We start from the raw sequence: 17,153 nt of genomic DNA on the forward strand, positions 1-17,153 counted from the left end.
CATTATTACAGAGACTTTCTGTGACCACCTATATAAAACAGCAATCCATCCAACTCTTTGACCTTCCTTATTCCTTGCTCTAATTTGTTTTTTATTAGCACTTAGCAGCATCTGATATGTGATTTATTTACTTGTGTATTTAACTTTCTTTCTCCCTGCTGTGTACTCCTTAAATTAAGCTACCCAAAGGAAAGAATATTTCTTTATTTGACTGATTTATTCTAAACATCTACTATACTGCCTGCTAAAGTAGGTAAATGAAAATAAGAATAAATGAAAGCATGAACTTTGTTCTGTCACACAGGAACCAGTGGCTGGGACAAGCTGTGGAAAAAGTACCGATCCCGCTTACCCCAATATGACCTCTGCCAATATGTTACATCGTCTGACCTCTCTCAGATGCTGGACAAATTGGGGATTAAGTATGAATGTTATGACCTTCTGTCCACCATGGACATATCTGATTGTTTTATTGATGGCAATGAAAATGGTGACCTGCTTTGGGATTTTTTGACAGAAACCTACAACTTTAATACAACAGCACCACCTGATCTCAAAGCAGAAATTATGAAAGATCTGCAAGAGTCTGAATTCAGTATAAAGAAAGAGGGAAAGGTTCTTTTTAATAACAGTCTGAGTTTCATAGTGGTTGAAGCATAAATATCAATTATGAAACTGTATTCAAAAAGTTGTATTTCGAATAATGTTGATCACTTATTTCTATATTAAAATTACAAACACATCTTCTAATATAAATAGACAATTTTGTCTTATATATAAAACTTAGAGAGTTCCAAGAAATTCTCAGATTTCCATGAAGAATCATATATGATACTGTTGGTCTTACCCCATTCCTTCTCCAGGTCAAGAGGCCACATTCAGGCTAAATATAGGATAAGCTGGAAAAATGAGCCAACTAAGTTTCACTGGCCTATTGACGAGAAAATTCTTTCCATTTGTTGATTGTACTGGAATTTACCAAAATTTTAATAAAACATGTGCTGTGGATTCTTTAAATACTAAGAAAGTATATATTTATTGATATATAAGAAAAAGTGTATGTTTATTGATTTTTCCTCTTTTGTGAAGAATTGCCTGTGCACATTCCTCTAGTAGTTTCTATCTTGTTGTTATTGATTACTAAAAGTTAGCACCTTAGAATATTACAAAATTAATTCTTTTTCATGTGTTCTGTTTCCTTCCATTTTGTTTTCTCTTTTATCTTTATTGTTTACCTTTTTATCTTTGATTTTATAGTGTTTTGTTTTTTGAAAAGCTGAAGTTTTTCTATTTTATTCAGTCAGCTTTCAGAGTTTTTTCCTTTCTTATTTTCTGGGTTTCTGACACGTTTTAAAAGGCCTTCTTAAACCAAGCTTTTGGAATATTAACATATTTAATTACAAAAAATTACAATTTCACTTTTTTTTCTAAAAATAAATCTTTGTGTAGGAAGCTGGGAAGATTGCAGAATAGAAGGACCCTAAGCTCCTGTCATCCCATGGATACAACTAGGTAACATTCACATTAGCATAAATAACCCAGAAAATGACCCAAAAACTGGTAGAACAAACTCCACAACTAAAGGTAGAGATGAACCCATATCAAGGAGAGTAGGAAGGGTGAATGCAGTGGAGAGCTCAAAGGTCCCTGGCTGTCTGAAGTTTGGAGGGAATCAGGAACACAGAGAAAGGTGAGAAATACACTGTCACACTGGGGAACCTCCATGGGAAAGGTGAATCCTCATAACATTTGGCTTTGAAAATAAGAGGGGCCAAATTTCATGAGTACTTATAAGCAGAAGGACTTAAAGCCTGGAATTTTAAAAATTAACAAGCTCTGCTCTGGGAGAGCCCAGTGAGCTATAGGAAACTGAGTCCTCACCCCTAAAAAGATAGCACAACAAATAGCCCATGGAAATACAGCATTGAAGCAGCAGTTTGAAATGCACCTGGCCTATGGGAGGGAGAGTTATTTACTGATCACAGAGCATGTCCCAGAGAAACAGATTTCCCTGGGAAACTCCTCCAGAAACAAAGAAGCTGGCAGGCACTATTTCCTCCCCCATGCCTCAGCATAAACACTTGGCCACCTTCAGAAACTAGCAGAGTTCACACTCCTTACCTAACTTGCTTACACCAAGCACCTCTCCATATGTCAGGAGATCCGCCCTTCCCAGTCACTTGCATGCACTGCATGCCCTTCCCTAGAAGACTGGCATAAACCTTGCTAACACCGAGTCTCCCAATCTGCATGTTTTATGGGGGCTTGTTCCTGGCAGTGGGTCATCTCTGCACAAACCTTGTCCACATGCGCTTTGCAGAGCAGCACTGGCCAGTCCTGTACTGGCCAGCTGCTGTACGTACCCTACGGAAGATGACCAGCACCAACTTATTAAAAGTGTATGCCCTGCCCACTACTTTAAAGAGCAGGAGATGTATCTGACTTTCCCAACACAAAGAAAAAGACAGAGAGACAAACTGAAGAGACAGAGAACATGTCCCAAGTGAAAAGAACAGAACAAAACCACAGTAAGAGACCTAAACAAAATGGATGTAAGTAATATGCCTGATAGAGAAGTCAAAGTAATGATCATAAAGATAGTCACTGTACTATCCTATGTCCTTATAAGTGAAGGACATCGGTGAGACCTTTAACAAAGAGATAAAAAAGAACTGGGGCGCCTGGGTGGCGCAGTCGGTTGGGCGTCCGACTTCAGCCAGGTCACGATCTCGCGGTCCGTGAGTTCGAGCCCCGCGTCGGGCTCTGGGCGGATGGCTCGGAGCCTGGAGCCTGTTTCCGATTCTGTGTCTCCCTCTCTCTCTGCCCCTCCCCTGTTCATGCTCTGTCTCTCTCTGTCCCCCCAAAAATAAATAAACGTTGAAAAAAAAAATTTTTTAAAAAAAAAGAACTAATCAGAGATGAAGAACACAATAAATGAAATTAAAAATACACCAGATGAAATAAATATCAGGCTAGAGGAAACAGAGGAACAAATTAATGACAATGAAGACAGTAATGGAAAAGAATCAAGCTGAGCAGATGAAAGAAAACAAACATACAAAATGAGACTAGACTTAGAGAAATCAATGACTCCATCAAGCATAATAACATTTGCATTACAGGGATCCTTGAAGAAGAGACAGAAAAGAAGGCAGAAAATTTATTTGAGGAACAAATAGCTGAAAACTTCCTGAATCTGGGGAAGAAACAGAAATCCAGATCCAGGAGATATGGAGATTCTCCAGCAAAATCAATCCAAGGAGGTCCACACAAAGACACATAGTAATTAAAATGGGAAAAAGAAGTAATAAGGAAAATATTTTTAAAGCAGCAACAGAGGACATTTACTTATAAGGGAAACCACATAAGGCTATCAGTGGATTTTTCAGCAGAAACTTTGTAGGCCAGAAAGGAGTGGCATATATGCAAAGTGCTGAATGGGAAAATTTTACAGCCAAGAATATTCTATCGAGCAAGGCTAGCATTCAGAAAAGAAGGAGGAATAAAGAATTTCTCAGACAAAAACTAAAATACTTTATGACCACTAAAGCAGCCCTACAGGAAATGTTAAAAGGGACTCTATGTACAAAGGAAAGACCATAAGAGTATGAAAAGTAGGAAACACAAAGCAGTAAAAAATATATTTGTAAAACCTAGTCAAAGGATTCACAAGATAAAAGGATGCAAAATGTGATACTATATAACAAAAGTACTAGGGAGAAAGGAATTAAGAATAGGTTTAAGTTTAAGTGACCATCAATTTAATACAGACTGCTATATACAGATGTTATGTACAAACCTAATGGTAACCACAAATCAAAAACCACTAATACATATGCAAAGAGTAAAGAGAAAGAAATCCAAGTGTCTCACTAAAGAAAGCCAGAAAACTGTGAAAGAGAGCAAGAGAAGGATCAGACGATAAAAAAAACTACAAAAACAAACACAAAACAAGTAACAAATTGGCAATAAATGCATATATATAAATAATTATTTTGAATGTAAATGTAGTGAATGCTCCAGTCGAAAGATTCAGGGTGAAAGAGTGGATAAAGAAAACAAGATCAATTTATATGTTGCCTACAGGAGACTAATTTCAGACCTAAAGACACCTATGGATTGAAAATGAGGGATGAAGAAACATTTATCATGCAAATGGATGTCAAAAGAAAATCAGGGTAGCAATACTTATATTGGACAAAATAGACTTTAAAAAGAGACTGTAACAAGAGACAAAGAAGGACACTTTATAATAATATTAAAGGGAACAATCTAACAAAAAGATATAACCATTGTATATATTTATGCCCCCAAGATGAAGGTACCTAAATACATAAAACAGTTAATAACAAACATAAAAGAAGCAATTAATAGTAATACAAATATAGAAAAGGACTTTATCAATCCTTAACAACACTTTAACAATCCTCCTTAATCAATGATGGACAAATCATCTAAACAGAAAAACAACAAGGAAACAGTGGCTTTGAATGATACAGTGAAATATATGTATTTAACAGATATATTCAGAATGTTCCATATGAGGAGGCCATAAAGCAAGCCTCAACACATTGAAGAAGATCAAAGTCATACTATGCAACCTTTCTGACCATGACCCCATGAAACTGGGATTCGACCACAAGAAAAAATCTGGAAAGACCACAAATACATGGAGGTTAAATAACGTGCTACTAAACAATGAATAGGTAAACCAGGAAATTGAAAAAAGAAAAAGTTCATGGAAACAAATGAAAATGAAAACATAACAGTCCAAAACCTTTGGGATGCAGCAAAAGCAGATCGAAGAGAGGAGTTTACAGCAATACAGGTCCACCTCAAGAAACAAGAAAAATCTCAAAAAAAAAAACCTAACCTTACATCCAAAGGAGCTAGGAAAATAACAACATATAAAACTCAAACTCAGCAGATGGAAGGGAATAACAAATATTACAGCAGAAATAAAGAATATAGTAACTAAAACAAAACAAAATGAAACAAAAACAAAACCACCACCACCACCACCACCAACAACAACAACAACAACAAAAAACCCTAATAGAACAGATCAAAGAAGCCAGGAGCTGAATCTTTGAAAAGATCAAAAAAATTGATAAATTTCTGGCCAGACTCATCAAAAAAAGAGTTGGGGGGGGGGGGGGGAACAAATAAACAAAATCACAAATGAAATGGGAGAAGTAACAACTAATACCACAGAAACACAAACAATTGTAAGAGAATATTATGAAAAATTATGTGCCAACAGATTGGACAACCTAGAAGAAAGGGATGAGTTCCTAGAAATATATAACCTACCAAAACTGAGGCAAAAAGAAATAGAAAATTTGAATAGACAGATTACCAGCAATTAAATGGAATTAGTAATCAAAAAACTCCAACAAACAAAAGTCCACCCAAGATCAGATGGCTTCACAGGCAAATTCTACCAAACATTTAAAGATGCATTAATATCAATTGTTCTCATGCTATTCCAAAAAATAGAAGAAAGAAAACTTTGAAATTCATTTTATGTAGCCAGTATCACCCTGATACCAAAATCAGATAAAGACACCACAAAAAAGAGAAGTATAAGTCAATATCTCTGATGAACATAGATGAAAAAACCCTCAACAACATACTAGCAAACAGAATCCAACAATACATTAAAAAAAACATTCAACCCAATCAAGTGAGATTTATTCCCAGGATACAAGCGTGGTTCAATACTCACACAATCAATGTGATACATCACATCAATCAGAGAAATGATAAAAACCATATGAATCATTTCAATAGATGCAGAATTAACAAACTGCAACATCCATCCATGATAAAAATCCTCAACAAAGGATTAGAGGGAACAGACTTCAACATAATAAAGGCCATATATGAAAAACCCACAGCTAACATCGTGCTCAATGGGGAAAAACTGAGATCTTTTCCCTTAAGTTCAGGAATAAGACAAGAATGCCCGTCCATTCTCACCATTTTTATTCAACATAGTACTGGAAGTCCTAGCAACAGCAATCAGAAAACAAAAAGAAAAGAATTCAACTTGGTAAGGAAGAACTTTCACTATTTTCAGATGACATGATAATTTGTATAGAAAACCATAAATCCTCAATAAAAAAAACTATTAACTAGAAGTGATAAATGAATTCAGTGAACTCACAGGTTACAAAATCAATGTACAGAAATCTGTTGCACTTCTATACATTAATAATGAAGCAGCAGAAAGAGAAATTAAGAAAAAATCCCATTTACAAACATACTAAAAACAATAAAATATTTGGGAATAAACCTAACCAAAGATGTGAAAGACCTGTACTCTGAAAACTATAAAACACTGATGAAAGAAACTGAAGATGACACAAAGAAATAGAAAGACATTCCATGCACATGAGCTGGAAGAACAGATACTGTTAAAATCTCTTGTACCATTGAAAGAAATCTTCAGATGTAATGCAATCCCTATCCAAATATCAATAGCATTTTTCAAAGAACTAGAACAAACAATTCTAAAATTGTATGGAGCTAGAAAGGACCATAAATACCCAAAGCAATCTCAAAAAAGAAAAAAAATCAGAAGTATCACAATTCCAGACTTCACATTACATTACAAAACTGTAGTAATCAAAACAGTATAGTACTATCACAAAAACAGACACATAGACAAATGGTACAGAACTGACAAACCAGAAATCAACCCATAATTATATGGTCAATTAATCTTCAACAAAGGTGGCAAGAATATGCAATGGAAGAAAGACAGCCTCTTCAACAAATGGTGTTGGGAAATGTGGACAGCAACATACAAAAGAATGAAACTTGACCACTTTATTACACCATACATAAAAATAAACTCAAACTGGATTAAGGACCTAAATGTGAGACCTGAAACCACAAAAATCCTAAAAGAGAGCACAGGTAGTAATTTATCTGACATCAGCCATAGCAACATTTTTCAAGATATGTCTCCTGAGGCAAGAAAAATAAAAGCACAAATAAACTATTGGGATTACACCAAAATAAAAAGCTTCTGAACAGCAAAACTGGTTGGAAACAACCAACAAGACTAAAATATACCCTACTGAATGGGAGAAGATATTTGCAAATGACATATCTGGTAAAGGGGTAGTATCCAAAATATATAAAGAATGTATACAATTCCACCAAGAAAACAAAAACAAAAACAAAACAAACAAAATACAATTAAAAAATGACCAGAAGACATGAACAGATATTTCTCCAAAGAAGACTTACAGATGGCTAACAGACACATGAAGAGATGCTCAACATCAATCATCATCAGGGAAATGCAACTCAAAACTACAATGAGATATCGCTTCACACACACATTTAGAGAAAAAGGAATCTCGGTTGCACTGTTGGTGGGGATGCAAACTAGTGTAGCTACTGTGTAAGACAGTATAGAGGTTCCCCCAAAACTTAAAAATAGAACTAACCTAAAATCTAGTAATTGCACTATAGGGTATTTACCCCCAGATACAAAAACACTAATCCAAAGAGATACAAGTACCCCTATTTTTATAGCATTATTTGCAATAGCTAAGATATGGAAGTAGCTCAAGTTTCATTAATTGATGAATGGGTAAAGTAGAGGTGATGTGTGTGTGTGTGTGTGTGTGTGTGTGTGTGTGTGTGTGTGTAACACACAATGGAATATTACTTAGCCATCAAAAATAATGAAATCTTGCCATTTGCAACAACATGGATGGATCCAGAGATTATCATGCTAAGTAAAATAAGTCAGTCAGAGAAAGACAAATACCATATGATTTCACTCATATATGGAATTTAAGAAACAAAACAAATGAACAAAGAAAAAAAAAGTAAGAGAGACAAACCAAGAAACAAACTCTTAACTATAGAAAACACACCGATGGTTGCCAGAGGGGAGGTGGATGGGGTGGGTGAAATAGGTTAAGGGGATTAAGAGTATATTTATCATGATGAGCACTGAGTAATGTATAGAATTGCTGAATCACTATATTGTACACCTGAAACTAATATTACACTGTTTGTTAACTAACTTGAATTTAAATAAAAAAATTAATTAAAAAAAGGAATTTACATAAGTATAAAATGAGAGTGAAAATGAGAACAAGCTTTTTACCCTCAAAAAGGTAGGTAGCTATAGCAGCATGATTTACTTGGGGAAAAAGAAAAAACTCTGCCGACTTAAAATGCACCTTGTATTATTTATTAAATTTCCAGAAAAACTTGAATCTATTTCAATACTCTAGAGTCTCTTACATTCCTCTAGTATCTCCTCTGAGACCAAGAGCCATCCTTTGACACTAAGATTTCAGGGGATTTTTGGAAACTTATTTAATGTTTTAAATTTTATCTTTAATGGTAAACATCCATCATTCTTGTATAAAAAGCATGTCTCTTTAAATAAGTAAATAATTCAGTAATTTATAAGAAATCAAGATATATTTAAAGTAAGTGAATAATACTAGTCTATTAGATATAGAACAAAAGTTAGGTTTTACCGAAGGGCTCATTACCCTCATTCTTCCAGCAATGAAGCCTTCAACATAGTGTGGTATTCACTCTTTCATATTACAGAGCCACCACTTAATGCTGCATGATAGTCAGTTAAAAGAGTTAATATCCCTCCCTAATATACTGAAGTGCATAGCCTTTTTTTGCTAACAAAAGACCAACCTTTGTTGTTCATTATAAGTAAAACTGACTTGCCCTGTCCTTTTTTCTTGGACAACTTCATCAATGTTTTCTGAATTATCAGTGACAACAAATGAAACGACAGTTATCCAATCAGGTTTCTCATATGAACCCTGAACCATTAATCATACTGATATGTACTACTGACAAAGGAAGTCTGTGAAGCAGGCATAATTGATGGATATGGGCCATGACGACCTTGAACAATTTCCCCAAAAGGAGAGAAATCAAGACTCTACTGAGCAAATTATGGCCTTCTCTGAAAATCACACATGCAAAACAAAACAAGAATAGAATTAACATCCTACTTATAGACAGAGAAGAATAGCACTCCTGTAGATGGATATTTATTAAAATGCATCTCATCTCTCACCCCTATAAACAGGCCTTGCTAAAAATAAATAAATAAATAAATAAATAAATAAATAAATAAATAAATAAATAAATTTTCACTTGCTTAAATTTATTAATGTCATGGAAATATTTGAGCCTTAAAAAAATAATCCTCATTACTACCTACCATATAGTGGTGCAAATTTATTTAGGTACAAGGGGTGAAATTTTTGGCTTCTGCCTAAGCTGCATGATACTACAAGGATTTAGGGGCAGTCATATATTAACCTCTCAAGTGTGTTCTTGTGGTTCAGAAAAAAGTCTGCAACATGAATTAGGAATATTGTTTTTTACAAAATTATACATTTCCCAGTGGTTAATATGGTGCCATGCATATGGATACTAAATAACAGGTATTTAGTGAGTTCTTTCTTTCTCAAGCATCCATCTTGTACCTATGTGTTTATATTCTTTTTCTTTGACCTATGTGTTTATATTGTTACTGTAAGCATAACTCAAGAACCCATTAAAAGTGTTTTTCGCTCTAAGCATAAACCTTAATTTATTTAAACTAGTTCTGACACATTTTTATTTTGTTGTTAGGGAGTATTGCCAAAATCCAGAGAAAACATTAAGTGGGGCACAGTATTACAGGGCCTTGGTAGTTGCTTATTATAGAAATTGGCAACTTTCTTAGTAAAAAAATTCTGCCAGTCTGGGGAAAAAAAAAGTAATAATTTCTGGTGTATATCCATAAAAACAGATAAAAACGTCACACGGAATACTACATCTTCAGTCAGTGAAACTGCACAGACTTAAATGTATATTTAATGTATTTTAAGTGTTTGCTTAATAAGGATAGCTTACACAGAATATTTTGTCATTTTACATGCATATTTACATGTGTTTAGCCCATCAGAATGTTATTTCTAAGAAAACAAGGACCTCTTGCTAAGCCCCACAGGGGAATTAATGCATAAAATAAATAGTCTTGATAGATGGAGAGGCAGAACCAGACTTCTGTGTAAATCCCGGTTCTGTTAGTCACTAAGTGATCTCAGGTAACTTACTTTCTCTCAATTCTCATACTTTTTCACCTTCAAAATGAAGATAATCATAGTTTCTACCTCAGAGGATGGTCATGAGGATTCCAGGAGTTAAGCTACATAAATATGCTCATAAAGTGGCAGACTCAGGTAATTTCAAAAATATTAGCAGTGATTATTATTAATTGCTCATAAAAATTCAATATAAAATGCACAGAAGATAAAAAAAATTAGGAAAATTATGACTGAGGCTAGAGAGCTAGTACCTAGAGAAGACAACCTAATTCTTGACCTTGACTAGAGCTGAGCTGGTACTTCATGAAGTCTACAGTGCCATCAGGGCTGGACCACTCTAGCCCCACTTTGGGATGTCTGCCTGTCTGATGCTGTAAGTACCTGTGCTTTGTACCTGTGTAAGTACCTGTGCTTCCATCTGAAGTGGTCCCATCTCAACCCTGTCTGGGTAGACCAACGGGTGGACAGCTGACACAAAAAGGCAACTCACCAGTTGGCCAGAAATTGATTGGAGTGGTTTCTCTTAAAAAATATGAAATTGATCCTCTAATAATTCTTCTCTTAAAAATTTTTGAAATTATAAATTTGAAATTTATTATGTCACTCACTCATGAAATATACATTCAACCAATATTTTTTGTGTAAGGCATTGTTTTAAGCAAGAGGAGTACTGCAGTGAAGAAAAGAAAGTGCCCAATGCCACTAGCTTGATTTCTAGTGGGACGGCAGACAGAAAAATAGATACATGTCAGATAGGGATAGGCACTATTAAGAAAATAAAAGTCAATAAGGAGAAAAGACTGCCAGAAAGTACAATATGAGCTGGAGTGGTCAGGGAAGGTCTCCTTAAGGGGGTGAGATTTGAACAGAAGTTTAAATGAAGTGCAAGGGCCAGCCATACAAAGAGCTGGAAGAAGAGCATTTCAGAAAGAAGGACATGTGAGTACAAAGGCCCTGATGTGGGAATGAGCTTGACATATTCAAAGGACTGTCAGGAGGGTAGGTGGCTTTCTGTAGTAGCTGAGATGAAAGGTCTTGAGACAGAGTCAATCCAGAGTAGCCACTGTGGGCCATGTGGGACTCACAGGTCCTCATAGGATGTTGGTTAGAAAGACAGGAATGGGGCACACACAGGAAATGAGAGATGCCAGGAAGGTAAAATCACATGGCATTTGAACAGGAAATGAGCTTTGTTTGTCTCAAGTAATGTTCCTTGCCATTTCCAATCCCTGTCCATGTCTTTCCTGAAAACAAATACCCTTTCCCTCATAGTATCTTGGTGGGTGTCTGCTTCTTGCTGCCCAGATGTCCCAGACAGAACAGCATATAACATCTCATGTGATTCTCACTTAATTGGAAAGATTGGTGAATATTATCCCATTTTGAAGATGAGAAGGCTGAGATACTAATAAGTTAATTTAGCCCACTTCTCAAAGCAAGTTTGTAGCAGGGGGTAAGCTAGACTCTATACCTTCTAACTTCACACTATGTGTCTATACCGTGGACAAATTAAGTTAATGATGCTCTTTTATCTTAGATGCAGTTTGTCATAAAAGGTAAGACTTCATGGAACTAAATTGCCTCTGCTCCCAAATGTCCCTCTGAAAATTGAAGGGGATCTTATTACAGAAAGGAAGAAGCATCAGAGATTCAGAGGGTAGTATAAAAAATAATAACCTCCTTGAATGGTAAAACAGCACTCTTTCTAAACAGTATGCTTCACTAATACATTTGTTTTAATCAAATCCCAAACACCTGGGTTCTCCCAACCATTTGCCTTGATTTTTGCCTTCATTTCTCTACCTCTATTCCTACCAGGTCCCAGGCATCACCAATTTCATGTTTAAATTATCCGTCACCCATATCCTAGCTCCCCTATGATTCATACACCATACAATACACATCCATAGTACACAATCAACTAATGCAGGGTAGTTAAAGCTACGGGTTGTGTAATCCATTTCTCAATGTGATATACACCGTGAAGAGGCAACTGCAGTAAAGGGGTAAGGGTTGATTTAAGAGGCTCCGTGGGCTACGACAGTCACAATTTCCAAATGTGCCAAAAATTCATTAGGGCTCCATGTCAGATTGCTGTAATCTCTACAGCAATGGATTAATAAATACAGTGATGCGTTGTTCTGGAGGCTGCAATGACACATTGTGGATATTCTGTATAAGCAGTGTCTTACCATGATCATATTCTTCTCTTGAAGAATTATCTGTTTTCTGATTCATCTTAATGATACTTGAAGGACTTTGCAAACAACCTGCCTAGGGTAGAAAATGTTGAAATAAATCATAGGGACCATCAACTACAGTCCAAGCTTGGCGAGTTCTCCAAAGATATTTGATACAGAAGATGCAGGAAAATGTCAGTACCTCTATTTATATCCTACAGCGAACTAATTTCATGCTAATTTCATTTCTATACTGTGATTCCTCTTTCTACAAGTGTTGATAGATGGATTTCATGAGTTAATTCTCTAGTTTCCGATGCAGGCAGACTGGACATAAATCCCAGGGTTTTGTAGAATAGACGGTTGTTCCATGCTACTTATTATCAGCACAAGCACATTGCAGCCTTGGCTTATTTATCAAGATACTGCTACCATTCTGCACGCTGTCCAAGAGGCTTAATCTACTCCACGATAGCTTTTAATGGGAGGTGCTTTACAGTCTTTGTGGTTTGTTTATTATTATTTTTATTAGGTTTTATATTTCTCTAGGTCTGATTGGGAGATTTTGGACTTCTTTCTCATTTTATAAAAAAAATCCCCAGAAAGTGAGACAAGGAAATTAGCCAGGGCTTTCTGCTTCAGAAGAAACCTCAGGGGATGGATTTGTTTGGGCAAGGTTGGCAACCCATGGGTTTCCCATCTGTGTGTCCTAGGAATGGTGGAGTAAACATTGGCTCCCAGGCTTAGCTGCTTCCCTGTGTTTTCTTTGGTCTAATTTATAGATTTCCAACTTGAAAAAGAGTTGATCATGCAGAAAGGATTTGTGCTAAATAAAACAGACCTTAAAGAGTTTTAAGGACTCCATATTAATAATAGTTAATATTTATTGAGGGGTTACTATGTATTAGACACTGTGTTACATTATTTAATCTAATCCTTCTAACAACTTGATGAGTTAGTTACTATTTTTATCACAATTTCACAAAGGAAGCTGAGGTGTAAATTGCTTGTATCACTTCCCCCACATTCTCACAGCTGGTGGGACCGGAATTCCAAGCCACATAGATGAACCCCAGAGAGCATGTTCTTAACCACCACATCCTAGCTGTTCTTAATGTTGATGCTTGTGGATTCTCTGTTCCTGTCTCTCTTAACCCTCCGAACTTCATGATAGGAATTAACTTCTAGCTTCTAAATGTTCACTATATTTCCTGGGGACTGTTCTCACTTGGTGACTCTGGTATAAAGACAGCACTTGTTGGACTTAGCCAACTTTGATGCTACAATGTATTACCTTCACAAGGCAGCTCCTATATAACTGTGTCCTGCCCTCTGGGGCAGGGGAGGACAATCCCAGTGAATTGATCTAGTATTCTGGTCTTGTATAACATGTTACCAGTTCTTGAGTATCCATCACAAAAGAGACTTAGTAATGGCAAATGATAAGGCCTATGTAACTCCAGCTGAGTGGAGAATTGTAAGGTAATGTGGCAGAGACCATTTCCTAATAGCAGTCCTCCCCTTCTTCTCTGGTAACATAATGCCTAATTTTTAATGAGGTACATGGCTCCCCAGATGAAGACTGTATCTCCTACCCTCCCTGTGAGCTACATATAGTCATATGACTAAGTTCGAGCCAATGGGATGTGAGAAGAAGTAACAGTTTGTGGATTATGCTGACAAAGTAAGAGGTATGTTCTCCTCTTCTGCTTCTCCTCCTTCTGGATGACTGGAATGTGGATATGATAATGAGCTATCTAGACTGTTCAGAAAGAGCAGCAATGCCATAGGGAATTCAGAGCAACAGGTAGAAGGAGCTGAATCTTGATGGAGTTACCATAACAGGGTGTACTGTTTATCCTCACACTATTACATGAGATAGGAACAATATTTGACCTTTTGTGTACAATGTTAACTTATTTGGAGTAAGTTAACACCCTAACTACCACAAATAGGTTAATCTAACCCAAGTCTTTCCCATGTTTCTCAGAATCATTTTTCTAATCTGTAAAGCAGACCAAGAAGAAAATAAGACAAAAAAAATTGAAAAATACAACACAGGGTATATTTTTGAGGAAAAAACATTTTCCCCCAAATAGGCCAAAAAATTAAGGTGAGAAGTGTACCTATTTTATCAATCACCTGGATTCTAGATGTTTAATCAGCACAATGTAAAATCTCACCTACTAGATGATTTAGTCATTCATCATGGTATTTTAGTTCTGTTTCAACAAGTTACAGAGACGTGAACATCAACAAAATCTGTAAACTATACCTATGCATTGCTTTTAAAATTTCAGTTGGCAGAAGAATCATCTGGGAGGCTTGTTGGATATGCAAATTTATTGGTCTTACCCTAGATCTGAACCACATGTGAGTACCAGAAATCTATTATTTTATGAAGCAACCAGGTGATTCTCTGGCTTACTAGAGCCTCAAAACCTACAAGATCTGGAAACTTGTAAGGAATATTAATAACAATGATGATAGTAATAATTATAGAAATATTAAATCATTCACTGACATATCTAGAACACTATTTCTCTAAATGCTGCAAATAAAAATATCTAAAATGAATTATGCGCTCATTATGTGTCACACACTATGCAAATTTTTTGACATTATTTAATTTTCAAAATCAAAAGGCATTCTTTACTAATTATTCTCATTTTTCAGGTGAAAACTCTGATATTTGATGGGTTTAGATAGACTTGCACACAGTCCAAGCTAAGAAGTGGCAAAGCTAGGTCTCTTCTCCAGAAACCAAGAACTTAACTCTTGAACATGAAGGCCACTCATCATTCTTAGCACAGTCATGGGTCAGAGAGAAAAAACAGTTCAAACTTTATTCAAGTAAGGACAGTAGCAAGTGCAAATGTATTCATTACATGTGTACCTGCCATTTGCAAGATATCATAGAGGACCTATGGAAAAATGATTTCAGGGATTAAAAGAAAAGGAAGAACATTAAAAATATGTTTTCTGAATTTAAGGACCAAGCTTTTTGAAATTCATCTTTTTAAAAACATCTTAGCTTTTACACACACATGCACATCTTATAGATGTAAAACGTTTTTGGTAGGTTCCCAAGACTGTGCCTGCTCTATGTTCATAATTTTATTTTTTTTAATTTTTAATGCCTATTATTTGTTTTTATTTATTGTTAACAGACAGAAAGAGATAGAAGGCACAAGAGGGAGGAGAGGCAGAGAGAGAGAGGGAGACACAGAATCTGAAGCAGGCTCCAGGCTCCAAGCTTTCAGCACAGAGCCCAATGTGGGGCTGGAACCCACAAACCTGTGAGACCATGACCCGAGCTGAAGTCAGATGCTTAATCGACTGAGCCACCTAAGCACCCCTCTACATTCGTAATTTTAAACTCATTATCATGTAACTCAAAATCTTTTGGTGAATTGTTTCATTTTTTATTGTTTAATTTTATTGAATTATTTTTGGTCTATACTTGACTAAACTGTAGTTCACATTTTTCAATTTTGTCTGTTTCTGTCAAGGTTTATATGTATATGGACTGTATATGTATGTGTCTGTGTGTTTATCCCACACACACGTGCAAACATAAATCATTTATATATGTAGTTCCACAGTTATTATCACAACTGTCAATCTCCCTAGTGAGAGGAATCATGATGTGGATTATAAATTCACGTTAGCTTAACATGAATACTTGTGGGTTTTCTTAATTTAAAATAATACTTACATAAGAAAGACACCAGCATATATCAAATCTTAACTGGGTCCTTCATTACAGCAGGAAGTTAAAAAAAGAAATTAACATACAAAATGTTACATTTAACTCAAAGACATCAATATATCTCATATTTTTGTTTTATAGCAAGAATTTTTACCCAACAGTACTACTCAGGAGAGAAAATAGTCTCCATTTTTAATAAAAATAAAAATGCTAAAATTAAATAGATTAATATCTAATTTTATACTTTCATTTATATTATGTGGCAAAATTATCTTGAATATTTGTTATGGATGAAGTGGCTTTCTACCAAATTGGGCCTTTTCATAGCAGAAAATGTTAACATAAATTGTAGCATAAATCATTGCCTTGTAGAATACCAGAAGGCGCATATAAAAACCCATATCTTTACTGCACATATTTCCCATTAACCATAATCTATTAGTAATTGAAGTTCATTACAAATTCTTGTAGACTTTATTGCTATCATGCTGCATGACATACCGAACCTGGCTTGCATAACAAGAAGTCCTTGCTGGGAAATATCCTATTAACAATGACAGTGCATTTGTCATTGTGATAATAAACCCAAGAGCTGCCTGTAGACTATAAATTATCAAGGCGCCATTTGTGCTGCCCTGGCTTGAAGGTTTGTCAGTGCTTCCATTTTAAACCCCTGATTTTCAGTGAGTTGTAACTCAACTATCAGAATCTGCAGTGAGCTGCAACTTTGCGTCCAAGGACTCAGCTCAAGACTCCATTTTGGAACAATTTTCAAACATGATTTACATTTTCCAATCAAAAAGAATAGAGATCTGCTGGCTTGTGCACGACAGTATTGAAGGGAACTGTAAGACATAATCATTTCCCACGAAGAACAATATGTTTAAGTCTGGCCCAGACACAGATGAATATTTAAAATCAGAGTTTTTAGCAGTCCCAGTTTTGTGCCCTAAAAAGACGTTATTTAATTTTTAGGAGGCTAACAAGTAAACTGAAATGTCAGGTTTTCAGGATAATCATATATGTCAATTGACTGGTCCTTTCATGCAATATCCCCCACTACTACCCTCTTCAGATCAGTAATTTGATAAATAAAAGAATTTCCATAGAGCAGTGAGAAAACATTGAGAAGGGAGAAGAGCATTGGAGAAGGAAAAG

The 17,153-nt window shown here is 35.7% G+C and overlaps 1 protein-coding gene across 2 annotated transcripts in view; it reads left to right on the forward strand.

Moving 5' to 3' along the window:
• HNMT (histamine N-methyltransferase) overlaps positions 1-1,017 on the forward strand; it is a 47,236-nt gene extending 46,219 nt beyond the window's left edge. For both annotated transcript variants that reach the window (XM_086718482.1, XM_025934342.2), the window contains one exon: positions 305-1,017. In XM_086718482.1, coding sequence (XP_086574608.1) covers positions 305-660 — 356 coding nt within the window. In that variant the 3' untranslated portion in view covers positions 661-1,017. The remainder of the gene's footprint in view (positions 1-304) is intronic.
• Positions 1,018-17,153: the final 16,136 nt, after the last annotated feature.

Source organism: Puma concolor, chromosome C1 (assembly GCF_028749965.1).
Source record: "Puma concolor isolate L17-30 chromosome C1, mPumCon1.1.hap2, whole genome shotgun sequence".
Lineage (NCBI taxonomy): Eukaryota > Metazoa > Chordata > Mammalia > Carnivora > Felidae > Puma > Puma concolor.